Source organism: Sinocyclocheilus anshuiensis, unplaced genomic scaffold (genome assembly GCF_001515605.1).
Source record: "Sinocyclocheilus anshuiensis isolate Anshui unplaced genomic scaffold, SAMN03320099.WGS_v1.1 scaffold1127, whole genome shotgun sequence".
Taxonomy (NCBI): domain Eukaryota; kingdom Metazoa; phylum Chordata; class Actinopteri; order Cypriniformes; family Cyprinidae; genus Sinocyclocheilus; species Sinocyclocheilus anshuiensis.
Window position 1 is genome coordinate 802,622 of NW_015546115.1, and position 23,993 is coordinate 826,614.

General features: G+C 38.0%; 2 protein-coding genes across 2 annotated transcripts in view; both read right to left on the bottom strand.

Annotated features, from left to right (window-relative positions):
• Positions 1-60: 60 nt before the first annotated feature.
• Positions 61-16,812, bottom strand: LOC107700867 (uncharacterized). Its single transcript, XM_016502694.1, has 15 exons — positions 16,634-16,812; positions 13,857-15,234; positions 12,081-12,246; positions 10,718-10,795; positions 9,951-9,983; positions 9,572-9,640; positions 9,267-9,356; positions 9,069-9,178; positions 6,889-7,324; positions 6,571-6,790; positions 5,527-5,623; positions 4,725-4,884; positions 3,648-3,761; positions 725-811; positions 61-240 (listed from the first exon to the last, which is right to left on the bottom strand). The coding sequence occupies exons 1-15, from the start codon at positions 16,770-16,772 to the stop codon at positions 79-81; spliced, it is 3,339 nt and encodes a 1,112-aa protein (XP_016358180.1). The 5' UTR covers positions 16,773-16,812; the 3' UTR covers positions 61-78.
• Positions 16,813-23,066: 6,254 nt separating this feature from the next.
• Positions 23,067-23,993, bottom strand: part of LOC107700799 (delta-like protein A) — a 4,209-nt gene continuing 3,282 nt past the window's right edge. The window contains exons 10-12 of the mRNA XM_016502614.1: positions 23,590-23,987; positions 23,238-23,472; positions 23,067-23,125 (exon numbers count right to left, since the gene is read on the bottom strand). Of these exons, the coding sequence (XP_016358100.1) occupies positions 23,120-23,125; positions 23,238-23,472; positions 23,590-23,987 (639 nt within the window). The 3' untranslated portion in view covers positions 23,067-23,119. The remainder of the gene's footprint in view (positions 23,126-23,237; positions 23,473-23,589; positions 23,988-23,993) is intronic.

Genomic DNA, 23,993 nt, shown 5'->3' on the forward strand with positions numbered 1-23,993 from the left:
GCCTGTATATACACATGACCAAAGGGAGATGGAGAAATCAGTGCATCCATCCATCTCATTTGACCTCTTGCTGTGCTCTCATTGGTTGGTGCTGTTGCCTAGGAGACGCCCCTCCTCCAGTGCAGCATCAGTGAGTTTGAGGTGTTCTTTAAGTGCATTGATGTCTCTCTCACTGCGGCCCCGTAATTCAGTCAGCTCAACATACACCTGCTTATAGTGCTCGCTCAACACTTCATTCTCCTACAGGCAGAGAACATCTGTTACTACACATATAAACAATCAAGCTAAGCATCACTATAAAGGTTTTCATATATATTAATACTGAAGAATGGTGATAAACAGTTTGGTTTATTTCATTTACACTACCGTTCAAACATTTGGGGTTGATAAGATTTTTTTTTGAAAGAAGTCACTTCTGCTCACTAAGACTGCATGCGTTTGATCAAAATGCAGCAAAGAAAAAAAAAACAGTAAAACTGAAATGTTATTACAATTTAAAGTAACTGTTTTCTATGTCAATATATTGTAAAATGTATAATAAAACATTTTGCTGAATAAAAGTATTAATTTCTTTAAAAAAAAAAAATCTTACTGACCCCAAACATCTGAAGTTAGATTTATTACGTACGCTTTTTGTCACTGCAATAAGACTAGGAACATGTATAGAGAAAGTGAATAGTATTCATTTAGATTTCATGCTGATTTTCACACACAAACGTTGCACCTTAGTAAGAGTTTGGACCTCTTTCCTGAGACAGCTGATCTCCTTGTGTAGAAACTCCACCTCGCTCTCCTTCACCTTCAGTAACATCTACAGATGGACAAGGACATGTCAGCATAACAATACTCCACTTAAAACTACTTTGATTAAATTCTGATACAATTATTCATTCATTTTTTGACCACAATTTAATGAACGACCTACATACAATTTGTTCTTGCAAAACTTCATTTGTCATAACATGGGCTATTTAAATTATGTGCAAAAAAGCTGAAGGATTATTCAAATTGGTGAAAATGAAACACCTAAAATATGCTCTTTCCCTCATGAATGGAGGAAAAAAATATATATATATATTATTAACACCCACACTAGTGTCATCATAAATAATGTGTCCACACAAATGGACAAAGACAACAAATTACAGTTAATTTAGCAGGACAAAGGAGAAAAAACAATCTATAAGAATGTATTGTTGTAAAACACACAACATATTGACTGATATTTGCTGCGGAGGGTTTACAGTGCGTTCACGCGGGTGATCAGTAGATGGCAGTGTTTGTCTACAGAAACACCAATCACTCACATCGCATGCCCCGCCCCCCCATATGACGTCACCAGCCCCCGGGTCACTTAAAGGGATAGTTCACCCAAAAATGAAAATTCTGTCATTAATTACTCACCCTCATGTTGTTTCAAACCCGTAAGACCTTCGTTCATCTTCGGAACACAAATTAAGATATTTTTGATGGAATCTGAGAGCTCTCTAACCCTCCCATAGACAGCAAGGTAACTACCACGATCAAGGTGCAGAAACTGGACATGGGAACATTTCAGTTGTATTGCTGTCTTTGCAGGGTCAGACAGCTCTCAGATTCCATCAAAAATATCTTAATTTGTGTTCCGAAGATGAACGAAGGTCTTATGGGTTTGAAACGACACGAGGGTGAGTAATTAATGACAGAATTTTTGGGTGAACTAACCCTTTAAAGGTGCAGTGTGTAAATTTGAGCGGCAGCTAGTGGTGAGGTTGCGAATTGCAACCAACGGCTCAGTCCCCCGCTCACCCCTCCCTTTAGAGAAGCTACGGTGGCCGATTCAGGACTAAGATGTCGTCGGTAAAGACAGCAGAGAGCAATGAGATTTCTTTACAAAGGTAAATTAATTATTTAATAAATCGATGTTATTGCGAATATTAATGTACTTGTTCATCATTGTGTCAGTGTTTTATTCGCAAGAACAACGAAGTGACGAAACGCGTTGTGTAGAGCAGTTTGTCCGTTTAGGGCTACTGTAGAAACATGGCGGCGGACTTCCATGTAAGGGGACCCGCGGTGTATGTAGATATAAATTGCTCAATCTAAGGTAATAAAAACATAACGGTTCATTATTTAAGGTCTTTATACACCTATGAAGACATAGTTATGTATATTATATTGCATTTCTGTCAATAGATCGATGTAAATATTACACATTGCACCTTTAACTCCAACACACTCAAAAACTTCACATTATGTATCTGTGTAATTATAATTTGTGGATATTGATGAAAGCTGGTCATTTTGTTCAGATCAACCAGAAAAAATGTTACATCTTTGTTTTTGACTGTTAACTTTATGGTGAATCTTATTATTTTATATAGTAAATTTCATATGCATAAAAGTAAAATGTGTAATTCTAAACCATGTTTTAAAGTTTTTGGGCTGAATTTCTTATGTTTATTGATTCCCTTAAATGCACTGATAACAAAAAAATCTAATTATATAATTATATTTGCTGAAAAGTTAAAGCTAATTGAAAGTAATACCTTGTAATTGCTGTTTTATAACCCCTGTTCACCATGTTTTATGTTGTCTATTTGGATGTCTTGATTCATCTGTAAATTAGTTTGTTAAGCATTTAATAAAAAATAAAAAAATACAATGCATGTCAAACAACCAAACTCAATTTTTACATAATTATATGTGCTGTGCACAGTTTGCAAATTGTATGTACAGAGTGGAAATCCCAGATCACCAATTACATTTGCCCAAGTCAAGTTTAGGCTAGTTAGCCCCTGCTGGTTGATGTCGTAATTACACCATCTGGACTCCAAAAGCATCTTCATTCTCACTCCTCTTATTTCCCAGTGACCAATAACCCAACATCCCACTTTGTGCCCAGAACAGGAAGTGCAGAGGGCTTTTAATTAGGGTTAAGAAAGGAAATGGGGTCAAAGATGACAGCCATCTGTTTTCCCCTAAATGGACAATATGGGAATGTAATTTCACCTACGATCTAGGATTTACAAGTATTTTTTGTGGATTATTTTTGGGCACAAGAGAAGAATTGCAGGGGAAGGGAACAAATTATTTGTGTAGATAAATCCTTGTTTTTTTCCATGTTTTTGCATTTCTTTGATGGAGATTGAGTTGACTTGTTATTGATTATTTTTTTGCGCAGAGCATTACATATATGACTGATCTAGTATAATAACAGTGTTTGAGTTTTAGTAACTTTTGATATATTATCAAATTATTTATCTACTCTGTTGAATGGTAGTGTAATGAAATAAAACAGTTTTGGGTCGGTACGATTTTTAAATGAAAACCTCTAATGCTCACCAAGGCTGCATTTATTTGATCAATTGATACAGTAAAAACAGTAATATTTTACAGTTTTCTATTCGAATAAATTTTAAAAAGTAATTTATTGCTGTGATCAAAGCTGAATTTTCAGCATCATTACTCCAGTCTTCAGTGTCACATGATCCTTCAGAAATCATACTAATATGATCCAAACCTTTTGAACCATACTGAATATTTTTGGGGACTTACAAGTTGATCGACTGAGCTTCAGTTTACATTGCATCTTGTATGTCCATATACATCTCTCTGAATCATTCTTTTTTTTTATTTCATGTACAGGTCAAAGGTCAGAGTCTTACCTCTAGCTCGGAGGTGCTCCTTTCGTAGCTGCCAAGGGGAACAACTCCTGACCTCTGACCTGTGATGAAGGATCGCATGAGACTTATCTCCTCCGTCAGACGCGCCTGCAGTTCCTGTGAGAACAGGAAGAGGAAATGTGATTTTGACACATCCAAACTAAAAACCACAAACGAAGACATGCTCATTCACACACTGAAAATGAGACAAACATTTGTGTTTCATGCTGATCTGAAACCCATTTTGTAGCATTTGTATAGTGGCAATAACCCTGATTAGTATTAGTAATCCAGTCCTGGGTGAGTAAACAAAACTCAGTCACTCTACTGAGAACAATGAAACAGGATGCTGTCTGTTGAGACATCATAGTACAGACACTGAAATCTCTATCGGTTGATATGCGTGTTGTAATTTTAAAGGTGCTGTGAGTTAGATTTCAATATCTGACATGAGGACGAAATGTGGTGTCTGAATGATCGCATTTATGAACATCACCATAATTACTAGTGGGACATTTTCTGTAAGCTTCTTTTCACGTTAGGAACGTAACAGTTTATTCAGCAAGGATGCATTGAATTGATCAAAGGATACAGTAAAGACTTTTATAATGTTACAAAAGATTTCTATTTCAAATAAATGCTATCGCATAGAAAACAGTTATTTAAATTGTAAAAAATATATTTTGCTGTTTTACTATTTTTACTGTATTCTTGATTGAATAAAGGCAGCCTTGGTGAACAGAAGAGGCCATTTTCAAATATATTAAAAATCTTACAGGCCCCAAACTTTTGAACACACATTTCCCATAATTCTTTGTGGCAGGATACGACTAATAAAACATCAGTTTCACATCTAATGCTTAATGTCATACTAGAAGTAAAAAAGCTTCCTGTCTTTGTCAAAAAGTACAAAAAACAACCAAATCACATTATAATTACGATTTCCTCATATCCGTGAACATGTTTTTTTGTTCCAGTTAGTCTCAGAGCCAGGGTGGATCCACACATAGTGTGTATCATACATTATTTAATTGACAAATCTGTCATTCTTGGACACTACTCATCCCACTTCTTGTCTACCTGGTTCTCTTGGCGGAGCTGCTCCATCTCTCTCTCCTTCTGTCGGATCTTTCCGTTTCGTTCTTCGGTGTTGTTCTGGATGCGGCTGAGCTCCACGCACTGCTGGGAGTAGCGCTCCGACAGACCGTCTAACTCCTGCTGCAGAGAGAGTGACTCGCGCCTGATAGACACACAAGGCCATGCACTGATTAACTGAATCACTGACTGATGAGTCTCTCCGTGGGGTTCTTGTCAATTACACACTGTCAGTCAAACACCTGCCACTTCTCAGAGTAAATTAGAGTTTATCTTGTGTTCGGATTCTCTGAGCCGTGAGAGAGGAATTACAGCACAGCTGAGCAGGACAGATGAGAGTTTATGTACAGTACTGAGTATTGTCACTGGATTCCCATGAGAGTATGAACAAGATGTTGGCGTTTTCTGGCATGCGATGCATTCTCAGATATTTGGAAAACTAATAAGTGTAGCTATTAACTGTATAAAGCCTACTGTATCATAAAGGCATCTCATTTATCAGCATGATCGAAATGTTGCTGAAAAACCCACAATCTACTGCATGCCTTTTATCGTTTGTTTGATAGTTGATACTTTTTTAGTAAGTAAAAGGCCTCTTTTAGTATAATTGTGCAAACGTCCACCTTCGAGTCATGGTTCACGTGTCTTTTTGCTACGAAATCTTTACTAATTTTGAAAGTAAACGTAAGAATAACCTTTATTGCTATTAGGTTTACTTGATTGTCCATAGATATTGGATATCCTATTTTGCTGATATTTTGTATGAATGGTATAAATGTGGACGTACAGCTGTTGTGTGATGGAGGGGTCTGTCGTCTCTCCTCCTCCGTGAGCCTTCAGCTTCTCAATCTCCTCCCGATGAGCTTTCCTCAGAGCCTCCATCGCTGCGGGATTGAAGATGAGATAAATGATAACAAAATTATGGAAAAAAGTCACTAAATTCTCACCTGATCATATATCAAAATCAGTGTTACTTTAGTATCATTGATATACAACTACGGTTTTTGTTAACATGTTGAATTAGATATTTAGAATCTAGAATTTTGTTTTGTTTCACTAGGATTTTATTTAAAGATGTAGTCATTTTGTTTTTGTGTTTTTTATCATTTGTATTATTTTTTTAAAACGAGTCTAGTTCATATGAATTTTTATTCATTAGTTTTCAAGTTAAACTAAATGAAAAACTATGAGAAATGTAGCCTTGGCAACAGTACGTTTAAGTTTTTTTATATTTTATTTTACGTCAGTTAACATTTTATTTCAAGTTTGCTATTTTAATGATTTTAGTTTTATTTAACAATAACTCTGATCAAAATCACAAACTCGATTTAATTACTATATTTACCGTTCACAAGTTTGGGGTCTGTAAGGTTTTTTAAAATGTTTTTCTAAAGAAGTCTCTTACATTCACAAGGTTATATATTTAATGAAATATACAGTAAAAACATGAGTACTGTAAAATATTATGTAATGTATTCCTGTGATGCAAAGCTGAATTTTCAGCATCATTACTCCAGTTTTCAGTGTCACATGATCCTTCAGAAATCACTCTAATATGCTGATTTGCTGCTCAAGAAACATTTCTGATTATTATCAATGTTGAAAATGAGCTGCTGCCTATTTTTGAGGAAAACATAATACCTTTTTTCAGAAATCTTTGATGAATAGAACGCATCTATTTGAAATAGAAATCTTTTGTTACATCATAAATGACTTTACTGCCACCTTTGATCAAACAAATGTATTTCTTTCTTTATCAATAAATTATTATATAACACCATGTTCTATCACTCTTATTTGACCCTTGTGATGTTCTGCGGCCCACACTGACCTTGGACTGCGTTCTTGGCTTCCTCCTGCAGCAGTCTCTGTTTATCTCTCTCCATCTCTCTGCGCTCTCTCTCGTGCTCGTCGTGTATCTTCTGCAGTGTCTCTCGGTGCTCTTTCTCCATCTGCTCCAGTTTCAGAGCGCAGGGCGCGTCAGGATCGCAAACACCGGCTGCCACACGGACCTGATGGAGAGCCTCGATCTGCTGCCTCAGAGACACCACCTGACCAACGCAATGCATCCAGACCACACACACACACACACAGATGATGCAGATTAAATGGTCCTAGACCAAAAAGATGTCTAAATCTAAAAACACACCTCCCCCTGAAGCACCTCATTTGTTGTTTGGGGATTCTGGACACCAACTGGTGAACTTTCCTCTCCGATTGGAAGCTGCTCAAAGTCCGCCCACTTCTTCTCGATGTCTGGCCCGGTCTGAGCGTCAGGAACCTGCAGCCGGGTCAAAATCACTGGAGTCACGACACCCTTCTTCAACTCCACCTTATCCCAGGGGTCTTCGCCCTCCCTGTCGGAAATTCCCTCCTGAAACCACTTGGTTCGGCCCTCCAGACGTCTTTCAAGCTCTTGGTCGCGGCCCTCACCGGCCTCCCGCCGCTTGGTTAACAGTGAGGTCGTCTTGTTGGGTTCATCCTGATACGGACCGCCGACATCTGACCCCAGGTCATGGGGTGCGGGAGAGGTTCGGGACGGTGCATTCTTGGAACTGGAGCTGATGTCACTGTTGTCTGGGTGTCTGAGAACAGGCCGAGATATCAACTTCCTACTTATGAAAACAGGAGCCTAAGTCAAACCTCAAACCTGCTCCACTGAAACATCAGTAACGTTATTTCAGTTTAAAAGTCCAAAGCCAAATCTTTCAGATGACCATAATCAATATAGGAATGATTCATGAATATTTGATATATTTTTATATAAATGATTGATGGCTGAATATACGAAAACATGTCATGTTTCAACCTAAAGTCAAAATCAAAATGACTTACATTTAGCATGAAGATTAAGCTTATGTTGTATTATTATATTTTGCATAGAGATAATACAATTTTTTTTTGCAATGTGACATTATTTTTATGACAATTTCACTGTAATCCAGCTATTTTATTATTATTTTTTTTTCTATTTTTTTTTTTTAAGTTTGTTCGTAATTCTCATTATTATTATCAACGATGATTCTCATTAGATGCTCATTATTGTAATGCTATATAGTTGCATTATCGCAAATGCTACTATTGTATATCATTAAAAACACTTTATGGACTGAAAAATAGGTTTCATGTCTTCTCTCAAAAGTCAAAACATTATCTTTATTCTCTTTTAGACATGTTCTTGACAGTTTTCTAAAATCTTTCAGAAAACCACAATCAATATAGCAAGATGTTACTGTGGATATTTAATATTTTTTGAATATCCATATAAATTCTCTATGGGTGAATACCATGAAAACATCTTACACAAAATTTAATTTAAAATATTAAAAAATTAATCTATGTATTAATGTAATACATAATTTAATGTATCTAGCACAAATATTAAGCTTTGTTATATTATTAAGAAAATATTTATGAACATAATTTCATGAACATTAAGATATTTTTGCATTACTTTAAAGGGGTCATATGATGCGATTTAAATTTTTCCTTTCTCTTTGGAGTGTTACAAGCTCTTGGTGCATAAAGAAGATCTGTAAAGTTGCAAAGACTAAAGTCTCAAATCCAAAGAGATATTCTTTATAAAAGTTAAGAGTCAGCCACGCCTACCTAAAACGGCTCGTTCTAACACGCCCCCACATATCTACCTCACTATGTGAGAAGATTTGCATAACGCCGCCCAAATGTTCACGCAAAGAAAGAAGGCGTAACTTTTATTCTCGCTGTAGTATTGTTGTTGCCGCCGCCGCCATGTCGTGAAGACGCTGTGTGCTTCGTTGTGAAAGCGAAACTACTTTGTTTGGTCTTCCAAAAGAGGACGATATCCGCTTTGTCATGCCTGGAGCTGATCCGTGCTGGTCGCTGAGGACATGCTTCAACTTCGCGCTGTGGATCACCGGATCGGCTTTCACCGTGGACGAAGCGGAGTCCAGCCCGGGGTCGTCCATATGACCCCTTTAATGACATTTAAGCACAATTTTCCCTCCAAATTATTGTCACTGCAATCCAGCTATTTTACTATAAATTGTCTATGTACATTTTCATTATATGCACATTATTGTAATTCTATACAGTATGGATGTCAAATAGCTGTTAAACATGCATAAAGGCATTATAGCAAATACTACTACTGTGCATTATAAAATATGTTTAATTGTCATGAAAGTAAAACATGAATGGTCCTAAAAACATGTTTCATTGTCATACCTCAAAATATAATAATTAATTAAATAAATAAATAAATAATAATAATATTTTTTGTTCTCTCTTTTCAGACATGTTCTTGTCCGTGACTGATTCTCTGCGTTTATTTCTTCAGTTCTGTCCTACCGAATGCTTTCAGCCGAATCCCTGAACGATATTCTCCTCCTCAGTGTGTCGATCCAGTTCCTCCTGATTCTGGACGTCATCGCTGACAGGGTCACCGGTCCATCATGCATCTGCAGATCAATCACAGAGGTTTGAGACATAGGAATATTCTTACTTTTTCCTGATGAGAGGTCTTCTTAACTTGTGACAAGTTCTTACATGCAGTTGAAGTCCATAGTTTTTATCGGCATCAAATTCCTCCACTCGCAGACAGTGACGTAAATAAATCTCACCATCTGCCTCATCTCTCTATCGAGGCGAAAAACACAGAATTCAAGATAGTGTCGTTAAATCAGATCATGCTTTCAGATACTATTACAACTATGGTGCTTTCAGCTCTATTTGATCAATTTGACCAGGTTTAAATTTATTCCATGATTTAATCCATGTTTTCCACGTGACATATCTGTACAGTCCTTAGATAATAATTTATTTGCATGGAAATTTCAGTTATTCTTGCTCACCTCTTCAGCCCCAGAGTCTCTATAGTATCTCAATCCTGAATCAGAGAGCACGAACCAGTGCCTCCTCCACTACAAATAAAAACAAGTAACTCATAGTTGTTTGTGCATTTTCACGAAGCAGCAGATTAATATTGCACGATAATCAAAACCTTATCTATTTTTCTAGCTCTTTGGACAAGATTTCAGGCCAAATCAAAAGTATATCTTAAATCCTGTAAGTGGTCACCATTTCCACTTGTGCTTTTTAAAAATAGGGGAAAATATAAAAAGTAAAAGTATAGCAAGTCATGTTATGCCAACTTCCTTATAACAGCCATAGACAGTCGCTGGTCATGCAATGTCATGCAATAGATCTAGTGCAACAGCAGCAGCCCTGTACCTCTTCATCTTCATCCAGCATATACATCCATCCCTTTTTATAGTGCGGAAGATCAAGCTTTTAGGAAACAGAATCAGTTGCGTTAAAACAAGTGCATGTATAAGGAATTCAATATATACAACATCTAAAGTAAAAATCTTCCCAGAGCAACAATATGACATTCCAGAGCTGAGCAATCCAGAGCACGGGACACTCACACACACCATTTACTCGAGCATTTCAACAAACACACACATTTCAACGATTTACCGACATGGGTATCCGGTTGTAGGCACGAAAGAGGAAAGAAACTGCTTTAGTTGCTCAATTCTAGCAAGTAGGTAGTGTCACAGAAATGCGTATTCGCACGACCATAAAGTCGTGCATTAAATAAATACAAATTCGCGCTTATTTAAGCAGTTCCCGCGCTTAAATGTTGCTTTAAAATAAATGCAACTTGTACAAAAAACGTTAAATTATCCCTGCGTGACTAGGCGAGCATCTCTAAAAGGTGGTCACGTGACCATAAGCTTCCGCGAAGCAGCTCGCGGTCTGACACATCAACAAACTGAGCTGTACAGCTTCTCTCAGCATAATCTAAACTTCAAATACTCTCACAGTTTAACTAAAACCTCTATATCTAGCGCTGAATATAATGTACTTGCTGTCTAGGAGCTCAAAAGTGCGTTTTCGTCCGTTCTGCGAACACCGACACCTGCCTCTGAAGTAGAAACCGAATACCTCAGCGTTGGTAAACTAGTAACGAGTGTAACTTTAGGTGACTTTACCTGCATCTGAGGGGGCTCTTCTGGACCTTTGTGTTTTCCGTTTACCATCCGAATGCTTTCTCCATTTTTGCTGGACCTCTGAGAACATATTCAGAGAGATACTAAGCAATTTTTAAGCGTGTTATTTTTAAAATGGTGTCTCAAGAAAACATTGCTAGCTGTCAGTGTTGGGGAGTAACGTAACTAGTTACATGTAACTGAATTACGTAATTTAATTAATTATTTAAAAATAAATGTAACTAATCTGTTACTACTGAGAAAAAAAAGTGTCATTAAATTACAGTTACTTAAGAAAATGTTAATGATTACAAAGGGGGTTGACGTTACATCTGAATTTTTTCACATACACACAGATTTTAATTGATATATTTAATAAATTGCATTGATTGCTCTAAAGTATGAGACACCAATATTTCAGATTTATTTAGTTGGGTTTACGTATATGCTTTATTTTCTAAGATTAACAGCTGTTTCCCCCCAAGGCATTGTTAGATGCCAGTGTTTCCTAGCTATGCAAAGATTTGATTTCAAAAACAGTATCATAGCTATTAAACTATTTTTTGTTATGATTTGTAATCCGTATTTAACCTCAGAATGATCTCAAAGTAAGTCTGAGTTTGTGGTGACTGTGCTTTAAAATTAAATTATTATAAACTTAATTCAAGTGATGAAGGATTCTGACAGTAATCGGTGTTAAATACTACTGTAAGGTTAAACCCTGCCTGCTTTACATGTTTGAAAATGATTAACAGTTGAAAACATTAGAAATGCATAAAAGTAATCCAGAAAGTATTATAATCTTAATTCAAGTGATGAAGGTAATCAGTGTTGAGCTCTGTAAAGTTAACCCCTGCCTGGTTTACATGTTTGAAAATTATTAACTGTTGAAAACATTAGATATTTAGAAATGTAATCAGTTACATTAATTAAGTAATTGAAATAGTTACACTACGTATTACATTTGAAATAGGGTAAATTGTAATCTGTAACCTATTACATTTCCAAAGTAACCTTCCCAACACTGCTAGCTATGAGGTTCCTAAGGTGTTCTGGGTGTTTTTAGTGGATTACTATGCAGCTACTAGGTTCTGACTGGTTGCTAGGTGGTTACATACACATAAAAACTTTTATTATAAATTATTAAAATAATAATAATCTAGTCTCAAAATTTGTCTAAAATGCTTCTTTCAGTGTAAGTCTATGGGATTTTTCATTTTGCCTATTTTATCATCTGTCCAAATATGTCCCATTTTTATGCCACTTTTATTTATTTTTTGCCTCCGCAGATTCAGCAGAATAGATGACAGGTGAGATGACATCAGTGAGAAAGGGAAGCAGTGTGTGAAACTGTAATCTCAGGCACCTGTGAATGGCGTGATGCAGTGCTGTTGGTTTTTGACGAGCCTCCCATCTCTTTGTCTAGACGTCTCCGTTCTTTCTCTCTGCGGTCTCGTCCTCTCTCTCTTTCTCTTCCTCTGCCTCGCTCTTCAGAAACCTCACGCTCATAGTCATATCTCCTATCCCCATAGCTTTAACCACAGATAGGAGAAGCAGAATTTACTGACAGGGTTTCCTCTCTCTCACACTCACTTTGCCACTGAAATGATGCCAGTGCTTTGATGGGGATCTGTGAACCTCTCTTAAAGGGGTCATATGATGCTGCTAAAAAATAACATTATTTTGTGTATTTGGTGTAATGATAACCATAAAACGCGTAAACATAAAACCATGTCTGCATTTGTGATCGGAGAAATTACAAACAAGCGCTACTCTACACTGCTCAAAACTCGCGTTTGAATCGTCAGTGGCAAATCCTTTAAATATGAAAACGTACTTACAGTCTGTGAGTCAGAACAGCCGGCATTGTAGTCTACTCTCCCAGGAAACAGTCCTCGTCCTCCGTAAAATGTGCTGCACACATCTGAATATTTGGGTTGAAGTGTTCTGGAACAGTGTTGTAAATACAACTTAACCACTGATTTCTAGTCGTGTCCTCTTTTGGAAGACCAAACAAAGTAGTTTCACTTTCACAATGAAACACACGGCGTCTCCACAACATGGCGGCGGCTGCAGCAACAATACTACAGCAAGAATCAAAGCTACGCATTCTTTCTTTGTGTGAATATTTGGGCGGTGTTATGCAAAGCTTCCCACACAGTGACGTAGACATGTGGGGGCGTGTTTAAACGAGGCGTTTTAGGAGGGCATGGACGAGTCTTAACTTTTATAAAGAATATCTCTTTGGGTTTGAGACTTTAGTCTTTGCAACTTTAGGGATCTTATCTATTCACGAACAGCTTGTAACACTCCAAAGAGAAAGGAAAACTTGAAATCGCATCATATGACCCCTTTAAGAACCAGTCCATATTTTGACTTGAGAGCTAAAAGATGATGTAATGAAGGGGTTTGTGGGATGAAGTGAATGCTACTGGGGCCGCTGAAAATATTTTGAGAGGAAAAATATTTTTTGATCGCACTAAATGTACTAAAACATGCTAAAATTAACTTTTTTAAATAAAATATGTTTAATTGACTGAATTTAAATCATGAAATTAGTCAAAATAATTTTTTCTCATTGACAGCTCTAGTTTTTAACAGGTAGTAATAATAAAATAAATAAAAACTAAAAACAAATTAACTTTTTAATAGCATACCTTTATTATTTATATAGGACTTTATTTGTGTGTGTGTGTGTGTGTGTGTGTGTTATAATTTTAAAATAGATTTAAAAAAATAATAAAAACAAAATTAAATTAAATAAAAAATGTAAATAAATTTTTTTTTTCAGTTTTTAGGAAAATAGTCAATCCTCAGGGAATCATCATATCTGGTGATTCATCAAAAAGTTTGAAAACCTGTGATAATGTCCTACTTGACTTGTTTATTTATGGTTTAAGCTTAGTTTTAAGACCTTATTTTAACATTCAGTAATTTGGATGGCCAAACTTCTACCAAAACTTATGTAATGGTCACAAGTTATTTAATTATAATTCAGATGGAAGCTGTAAATAACGTAATTGGAGTAACTTGTAACAGGATGTCCATCACTTTTTTTCCTTCAGATTAGGCATCTGCTTTTTCATTAGCACCAGCACCATGTCAGTGGAAAAGTGGTACCATCTCTCTTCAAATCTCTGACCTGTGCTGATTGTCTCTGCGTGGGCTCCGGCTCTGCGGTCTCCTTCTCACTATTATTGCTTCCTCTTCCTCAGGGTACAGCTTCGATCGGGGAATATCTGCAATCATCACATAGTCCTCAATGGTCATCTCTGGCACTGCTGGTTGACTGGAAGACCTGGTGTTCTCTGAAAGAATTAGCGCCTCCAAGCCCCGCCTGATGTTGCTTCTGCTCCGATCATTGACCGGCTTGTCCGTCTCTGCAATTAAGGCTTGGGATTTGGGCAAATCAGGGGACGGAACCTGATTCCGGCTCCGCCTTGATTGGGAGATGTTTGGTGTTGATGCAGGTGAGGCGGGGCTTAGAGGGGAGTGGGTGGGGCTTAGCGAATGGCGGGAATCAGATCTGGATTGTTTGTCAGAGGTGTCTGAGTATCCGCCATTCCTGCGGCTTTTGTTTTTCGAAGTACGGTTGTTTAGCATACCATGTTCATCGTAATCTTGATAAGGCGTTGAGGCACCAGCGCTGTTAGATCCACTGTTGTAACCACTATTTCGACTGCCGCGGCTTGTTTTGTCATCACGATAGCCTCCTTTAGGAGAAAAATCCCGACTGTTGTATCCAGTATTGCGGCCACCACTCTTTCGACTGCTGCGACCACTATTGCGACCACTGTGTTTGCGTTCATTATAATCGCCATCGATTTCCACATCAGAATGTCTTTTCGACCAGCCGTTCCTTTCTTCTGAGACGTCTGACTCTGCCGAACTCGCGATTGATTTGAGATTCTTATACAGCTTTCCAGAATCCAAGCTGTGTCCGTAGGAGCTCTGGGAGGGGCTTCTTTTGTGGGCGGGGCTAAAGGACTCCCCATATTTATTTGTACCTGAGCTTCGCAAGGGAGATGTGGTGCGCGTGACCACCGAATCTCGTCTTCGTGATGGAGTGCATTTCCCAGAAGCCTGTCGAGAGGACGTGTAGGACGTCCGGTGTCCGGTGGAACCTCGGCGATGGGACGAACTGCGCGATTCCCCTCGCCTCTGCGGTGAGACGTTCGTAGATCTCGGGCTGCCAGAACGAGGGCTTGCACGGGATTGGCTGTCCCCGCGTCTGAAATTTGAATAGGACATGTGTCGCTGGGGGGAAAGGCCGCTCATTGCCTCGTTGCTGAGATAGTCAGAGCGCCTCCTATAGGACGGGAGACCCAGGTCGGGGTTTCGGAAGGGGATTGTGGCTTTGCGCTCAGGACTGTGATTGGCTGGAAGAGGGTGGCCCCTCTCGAGGTAGCGTACGGGAGCGGAAGGACTGCCATCTTCCTGTTCCCTGTCCCGTGAGAGGAAGCGATTGGCTCTTTTAAAAATGGCGCGGCTGCTGCTTTGTTCTGTTTCTCTTCTCGTCTCTGTTTGAGGAAGACATGGCATTGATACTGTGCTGATGCATACAAGTTATTGAAATAAATGAATAATTAAACGATTGAATAATTTTGGTAACACTTTAGTATAGGGACCAATTCTCACTATTAACTAGTTGTTTATTAGCATGCCTATTAATAACATATTGGCTGTTTATTAGTACTTATAAAGCATTTATTCTGCATGACCATATTCTACATCCCTAATACTAGGGTCCCATGTTTTACACAATGCGGAAAACATGGACAGAATCGCAGTATCCAGTCATAAAAATGGAATTCACTGTATTATGTGGAATATCACGGAATTTGTGTAGGTCAGTACACTTAAATCAAAACGCGATATGGACTAGTGTCTGTGAATATTTAGCCACGAAAATACTATTTAAATATGAATCCTGCATGTTCTGTGTGTCTCTGTGCAAATGAATGGCACAGATGCACGGTTTCATTTACTGCACACATACTGAAGCGCAAATTTGGGGAAAAAATAAAATGAATTTTTGGAAGAAATAAAATGGATTTCATAGGGCCCTACAATATACCTAAACTTAACAAATACCTTACTAACTATTAATAAGCAGGAAATTAGCAGTGTATTGAGACAAAAGTCATAGTTAATGGTTTGTTAATATAAGAATTTAACCTTAAAAATAAAGTGTGATCAAAATTTTAAAGTATTGTTTATTGATTATTGAATACACAGGACAAAATATACTAATATACACTCACTTCTGCAGTCTTACCCTGTAAAGCCTATGGCATCATAATTTATATGCAAATTTCTAATTATCAACTGTTGTTCACAATCTACTACATGCCTTCTGTTCTTACAGTTTATACTTTTTTTGCAAGTAAAAGGCCTTTTATGTGAATTGTAAATATAAAAGTAAATGTAAGAATTGTTGTTGTTATTATAATGTTACTGTTTCAAGATGAACACTTACTGGATTGAAGCAGCTTTGGTTTACTTGATTTTCCACACATAATTTTTAAAGAAAAACCATGTTAAAATGTGAGTTTCAAATATGATCCATCAGTCTTTTGAGGAACGTTTATTTGTTCATCTCTCAATCATCATTGTATTGCATTGCATTATGAGTTTTGAAACTACAATTAAATCTTACTAAGGCATATTTGGAAATATAAAGTGACAACTGATGTTTAAATGCTTTTTATGCAAGTAGTCTGTTTACTAATATAAAGATCTCATTGATTTACATTACAAGCTATCGGAATTTCCTCTTGCTTTTTGGCCATATAAATGTCATTGACTAAACCAAATTACATATTTTGCTCAGTTTGGGCCTTTTTTTCTTCAAAAAAATAAAAAAGGATTTTTCTGATTATCATTTCATATGTAAGGCTTTACAGGGTTAAATCTCACCTGTGTGTTGGCTGACACTTCCTCTTCTGCTCATGCTGATGCTTCCTCGTCTGCTTGTGTTGGCGCTCCCTCTTCTGCTCTGCAGTTCTATCACAGAGCGACTTTCTGAGCGCTGAAGTGCCGGTTCCAGTCGAGTCATGATTTAGGTCTCTTAGTTTAGTAATAGTTGTTCCTTTAGATTGCGGATGAGTTCTTCAGGTCCACTCTTTGTTCTAGAGCTGTTGCTTGTGCTGCACATGAAACAGATTATTCTGTTATAAATCATAAATCATCAGATTATTCTGCTGGCTATTTTCTTGAATTTTGCTTCGGAAAATCTATGTCGATTTATGCAGCATGGAATTCATGGAAACTATAAAATAATATGATATAAAATAACTTAAAATTGACGTTCTTTGGTGCTTGTTCCTGGTTTGCAGAAAAGTTGATTAGTAGATTGAAGCAGATGGCACAACACTCTTTAATGAGTCTTCATCTTTGTCCATTATCTGAATTAGATATGGTCAAAGAACACATTGACGTACTTCCAACAGTGTTCAACTCCACCTGCAGCTTGAGGAGAATGATACTGATCTTAAGAAACAGATGTGTGCCAAAATGTAAGGTCATGTAAATAGTGCTCTTATTGCATTCTTTAATCAAAGAGTGATCGTTAACCATTTAAACTAGAGATGCACAAACCAGTTGGCCTGCCATGCCATATCACAAGAGCGAAGGGGGAAAAAATTCATTTCTAATTTATTTTTTATTTTAACTTTTTTTATTTCTAATTACAATGTATAGAATATAAATGAATTCGATTTTTAAGATTTGACTTGTTTTTAAGATTAAATACTATTATAATATTTTTGTATTTTTCATTTGAATTTTAGTTAAAATTTTTGTAATTTTGTTGTGTTTTTTATTTTTATTAGTTATTTTTAAGTTGTCTATATTTTTATGTTTTATTAAAATTTGAATAAATTTATTTTAATTTCTATTTTAGTTGTATTTATTATAGTACACCAGTAAACTTAAACAGTAGTTTAAGTTGAAAAAAAAATAAATAAAAAATATTGCAAGCTGAAATAAAATTAGAAGTAATATATTTTATTTTATTTTATTTTACTTTATTTAAAAAAACATTTTTTATGGTTTTATTTTTAGGTTTAGTTAACTATAATAATAGTTTGGGCACCTCTGGTTTAAGCAAACCCCAATCAGATTTTTCCCCATTAGTCTGATTCCACTTCGCATCTAAATCATGTGTTTGTTTGCTTGTTTTTTACGTTTTGCTGTATAGACAGGAGAAACTTTATTGCCTTGTCTATTTATTATTTTGCATGTGGTCACTCTTTATTTTATGGTGCAATTCTCGCTATTAACAAACCATTAACTATGACTTTTGCCTCAATAAAGCCCTAATTTGCTGCTTATTAATAGTAAGGTAGTTGTTAAGTTTAGGATTAGGGATGTAGAATATGGTCATGCAGAATATGTGCTTTATAAGAACTAATAAAAAGCCAATGTGTTAATAATAGGCACGCTAATAAGCAACTAGCTAGTTAATAGTGAGAACTGGTTCCTAAACTAAAGTGTTACTTCGCATGTAAACCATAAAATGCATTTTTATATTGTTTTCTTTTTCTTGTAGATCATCTGGTTACTCTGACGGCCCTTCAACTCAATAATGCACACACTGGATTGACGCACACAATCATGTTAAGAGACAAAGTAGCAAAGAACAAATTGACATCACAGCGGCTGCTTGTTCAGGACGCATCACCTTAATTTCCCTGATTGGCAGATTGTGACGGAATCCAAGCGCTCTTGAATAATTTACATCTCTGAGGTGAAGGTAGAGACTTTTAACTCCTAAATACAGCGATAAGTGCAATCTTAGCAGGATCTGTACCAGAAACAGTATATTGTAATGTAGCTTGTGGGTTAAACAAGTTCCTCGAGGCTTAAAGGTTAGATGGTTTTTATGCCAGAGCTCAAGCTACTAATCAAGCAATGTTACATTTTACAATAACTCAGTTTAACATCTACATACATGTATGAGGCGTGAGCTTACAGCACAGACATGCAAGGTGAGCAAGACATGCGCCTTTTAACGTAAGATGAAAGTAACCAGCAGTGATGGAATAGAATCAATTCAATAGCAGAGGTGCACAAATAAAACACTCCACAAACCTTCTCAATGCTCCCGAGGCTTCGCTAATGCCCTTGCCAGCGTCTTGTATCTCTCCTTCTTCTCCCCATCTCTGTGGCGTTCCTCCTCTGGCTCTTTCCTTCATTACTTTAGGAGCGGCAGGTGTAACTCAAGCTAGACTCTGCCTCTCCTCATGACTATTTCATCACACCTGCTCTGTCCCTGTTGCACCCGAGTCTGCTTCCTTGTTCTCCTGTTCCCAGTTCACGTGTTCTTCTTCTCGTCCTCTGTGTTCCTCAGTTATTTCCAGCTCTGGCTCTTGTACTTCTCCGGTTAGTTTTTCACTCTGCCGGTAACGGCGCATAAGTAACCAGCGTCGGTGGATGTGAGCTGAGCTCTCGCAGCTCATTTGGACATGACCGATGACTTTGCGATTCGAGTGTGCTGCTGTTTCGTATGTTATCGTCATGTTGTGCTGGAATATAGTGTTACTGTCTGATCGGCTCATTAAAATGCAATGGGATCACAGAGCAAACCTCTTATTCCCCTCTTTGTTTTCCATGAAGTCACACTGATGGCAGCTCAAGCTCTAGTGCTAATTGAAGTGCAGAACGCTTGGCCAGCTTGATCTTGGGTTGCACTTGGCAGAGGCTGACGAAAGCAATGTTACGATTGCGCTATAATTTTTATGTAAAAGGCCACACCCAAATTTACTCTTTAGGAACCAAACATTAAATCGTTTCATTTGGATGGGTGTTCTGAGTGGTTGTCAAGGTGTTGCTATGAAGGTGCTCTGAGTGGTTGCCAGGGAGTTGCTTTGATGTTGCTAGGGTGTTCTGGGTGGTTGTCAGGGTGTTGCTGTGAAGGTGTTCTGAGTGGTTGTCTGGATGTTGCTATGATGTTGCTAGGGTGTTCTAATTTGTTGCTGGGGAGTTGTTATGAGGTTGCTAGGGTGTTCTGAGTGGTTGGCAGGGGGTTGATATGAAGGTGTTTTAAGTTGTTGTCAGGGTGTTGCTATAAAGGTGCTCTGAGTGGTTGCCATGGTGTTGCTATGATGTCACTAGGGTGTTCTGAGTGGTTGCCAGGGAGTTGCTATGATGTTGCTAGGGTGTTCTGAGTGGTTGGCAGGGTGTTGCTATAAAGGTTGCTTGGGTGTTCTGAGTGGTTGTCAGGGTGTTGTTATAATGTTGCTAGGGTGTTCTGAGTGGTTGCCTGGGTGTTGCTGTGAAGGTGTTCTAAGTTGTTGTCAGGGTGTTGCTATAAAGGTGCTCTGAGTGGTTGCCATGGTGTTGCTATGATGTCGTTAGGGTGTTCTGAGTGGTTGCCAGGGAGTTGCTATGATGTTGCTAGGGTGTTCTGAGTGGTTGCCAGGGTGTTGCTATAAAGGTTGCTAGGGTGTTTTGAGTGGTTGTCAGGATGTTGTTATAATGTTGCTAAGGTGTTCTGAGTGGTTGCCTGGGTGTTGCTGTGAAGTTGTTCTGAGTGGTTGTCTGGATGTTGATATGATGTTACTAGGCTGTTCTAATTTTGTTTCTGGGGAGTTGTCATGAGGTTGCTAGGGTGTTCTGAGTGGTTGCCATTGGGTTGATATGAAGGTGCTCTGAGTGGTTGCCAGGGTGTTGCTATGATGTTGCTAGGGTGTTCTGAGTGGTTGCCAGGGCGTTGCTATGAAGGTGTTCTGAACGGTTGCCAGACTGTTGCTATGAAGATGTTCTAAGTTGTTGCCTGGGTGTCGCTATGAGATTACTAGAATGTTCTGAGTGGTTGCCTTGGCGTTGCTATGAGGTTGCTAGGTGTTAGGGGTTTTGAAAACTCTATAACTTTAAATATGAGCAGTAATAATAGTGAGGCTTCTCATGGCGTAAAGAAAGTGTTAGGAACAGTATCATATAAAGCTATTATTGATTGATCTTAGGATGGATGTCTAAATCAAGTGAAGTACTTCATAGCGCTGTGTGAAGTAGTTAAAGTTACATTGCGAAATATCAGAGAAGACCAAGAGACGTGAGCTGAAGGGTCTCCATTGTGTCTCTCCTTCATGGCCATGTGGGGTCTAGCTGGTGTTTTCTGCCTGCAGGACGCTTTGACACAGGAGGACAGACAACATCTGTCATTCTTTGCCTCCTCCCTTCCCTCCATTCATAGGCACACACTGCCTCTCCCAAATGGTGCCCTTTTGTATCGGCTATTGTCCGCCGCTACATTGTGTGACTCTGCCTGTTCCCCAGAGCTCCATTGATGAGTGTTGTAAGAGACCTCAGCCAGAACTCCTCTGAACTTCTCCTCGAGCTTAATGTTTAGCCATAAAGGCTCAACAAAAGACATTTTGTTCTCTAGCTGCATCAGTGTTAGGATACAAAATCTCATACAAACTTTCTCTAGAATAGCGCAAGAGAAATAATTAATAATTTTTAAAAACTTATTTTGTTTGTTTTTGGTTGTTGTTTTAGTGATGTGTTTGAAATCAAGAAAGGCTTTCCCGCCAAAACACCTGCCAAATAGTTTCATCCAGTTAGGAAATGTGCCAACTAGTTCAGGGTTTTTTCCCCCCTTCCCAAAGCCTTAAATTTCTCCCTCTAGTCTGGTTGGAAAACTTGTAAACATCCTGCAGCTATTTGACGGTGTTTCTCAAAGGCCCTTCTCTTGAGCGATGCACCCGCGGCAGGCAGAATGTGGGGTAAAGCCATGAATAGCCCAGTATGGGGTGACCGAGAGGCCAGAGCAGATGTTAATGATTAGCTTCGTTCTCATCCCTATAAAGAACCCGCATCCCAATCTATTCCCCATTTTCTAAAGAACCATTTCCAACCCTTACAGAGTGGCACACATAGAAGTCATAAATCCAGCACAGAAAAAAAAGAAAACGTGAACCACCACAAAAGAAGCTTACAAGAAAAGAGGCTCCAATTTAGCAGCGTCTCACAACACTTTAAAGGTTTTGCAGTTTGTTTTTGGTGGTTTGTGTGGTTTATAAGTTTGTCTTTTCTTTAGGCTGAAAATGCTGTAAGAATTGTGTCAGCATTCAAATATGGATGTAAAGATGCTCTATTTTAAGACCAATATATGTGAAACAGAAGTGTGTGGTGGAGTTACTAAAACAACAAAATACCTTCGATAGTTCATAATCTTTATTTGGAAAAATAATTTAAGCTAAAACTTCATTCAGAGAAAGAAAATCAAACAAAAGCCTGTTAATGAAAACAATAGCATTAATAACATTTTTTTTACAATCCTTCTTTAAATAACTTTTTCTCAAAACATCCCAGCAACCCGAAGTGCCTTTGCAAGTAACAGGAACAACTTAGGAAAAATGCAAACTTAAATAATCTTAAAAACATTACAGATATTTAGAAATACAACTTAAATAAAATAAATTAACTTAAATCATACAACTCTTGTTATAAAAAAGAAAACAAAAAACATACAAACAAGGATATTATTCATCATCAACAACGCAAACTTATTTTCTTACATCAAAAAAACAAATTACATACATTTTCTAAACCATAATGCAAAAAAGCGGAGGCTTGGAAGACTTTGAGATTTTTTTTTTTGAGCACTTACACATAGATTCCACTGGTCATGTGACAGGATATGACATCATGTGACATTTTAACCCAGTGAAAGACAGGCCAGTATGGCTGAACATCCACTGTTTTGATGTAGTCCCTTGTACACTGACTTGTGGGGCCAGCAAATGTTGCCAAAATATTGCTAAAATGTTATCACAACTTCACCAAGGTGTCAAGACAGTCAAAGGCAAAACAATTTGTGACACATTTATTTTAAACTACGTCCTTAACATCCTTAATGTTTGGTGCAGTCTCTGGGCACAGTAAAAGCCTGTGGGAATTATTGGCGGAAAACCAGCAAATGTTGCCAAAATATTGCTAAAACGTTGCCACAATACTGACACATTATTGGACATCACATGGCAAAACACTGCGATACTTTACTTTTCTTGTATTCTCTTCTCTTTCTTTACTTCCTTCCTAATGCCATTCTCGTGTGATGAACCCATGTTAAAAACATTTAAAAATGGACACATATTGTCCAACACCTTTAAAATGGCTTTACAGGTAAATTTTACAACTACATTTGAAATTTTAATGACACTCCTGCCATCATTATCATTTCCACAAGTTTCCAAGCCTACAGGCCACCACTGCCTGTGCCTCTTTCAGTACAGAGAACCAGCTCATCCTGAATATCAGTTAATCAGTCTTAGTTTCTCAGCAGCAGTAGTCATGAGGTGGGACGTTTCCACCAGGTTTCGAGCAGCAGCATTTTCATAGGGAGTTCAAAATGTCTCCCATAGGACACAATCCATCCATCGGCTTCCTGCAGGCCCATTACACCTGAGATGGGAAAAGACAACAAAACGCCTGTTAGTTCGTTCTCAGATTCAAGGTAAGAAATGGACATACTTCCTTTGCATAATGTATAAAGTCAACTACATGTGACGCTCACCTCAGTTGCAATTACACATTCATCTTTTTCCTCCGACATCACCATGACGGATTTGTATTTGGTGTCGACACAAGCCAACGTGGATGCCGATGCACATGCCGACGCACATGCTGACTCGGAATACAGCGAATCAGAATACTTTGATTCTGAATACTTTGATTCTGAGTACTTTGATTCAGAATACTTTGATTCAGAATACCTCGACTCTGAATATTTTGACTTTTCTGATGCATCACTGTAAAGAAAAAAGAGAGTAGCATGTTAGCAATGCATACATTTGAGAGGAAATTGAGTAAATATTCAAAGGAAGAGATTGTTATCTTGGACAAGATTACTCGAACACAATTTTTACCTTTTCAGACGTTTCCTGCGCTTCTCCTCAAATTCAGAAGAGTCCTGCAGAGATTGGCACTTTACGTCGTCGCAGCTCTCGGACAACTCCTTCGCCGCCATCTCCTTCCCACCGTGCTCCAGTTTCACCTCATGCTTCACCTCGTATTTTACTTCATGCACCAGGTTGTAGTCTGCAGGCGCATGTCGTGTCTTATAGCTCCTCTTCTCCTTCTCTGTTGTCATGCTCAGGTCGTCGTGATCGCTGTGAAAATCGATCTTCTTGTTGATGTTCTTTAAAGGTGCTGCCCCGATGACACTTACGGCCAGGTCTTTGTCACGGTGACAGTTGTTCGTGAGGTTGTTGATAGTTTCGTTTTCCCCGTTGGCGACCTCCTCCTCCTTATCCCGTCGGCGCTGCTGAAC

Excerpts from the sequence above, each read along its gene's own strand:
- LOC107700867 (XM_016502694.1), bottom strand. The coding sequence starts at position 16,772 with ATGACTCGACTGGAACCGGCACTTCAGCGCTCAGAAAGTCGCTCTGTG. Across the intron at positions 15,235-16,633 it reads AAGTGTCAGCCAACACACAG|AGACGAGAAGAGAAACAGAA; the intron begins GTGAGATTTAAC and ends TTCCTCAAACAG. Across the intron at positions 10,796-12,080 it reads CTGCATCACGCCATTCACAG|AGGTCCAGCAAAAATGGAGA; the intron begins GTGCCTGAGATT and ends ATATGTTCTCAG.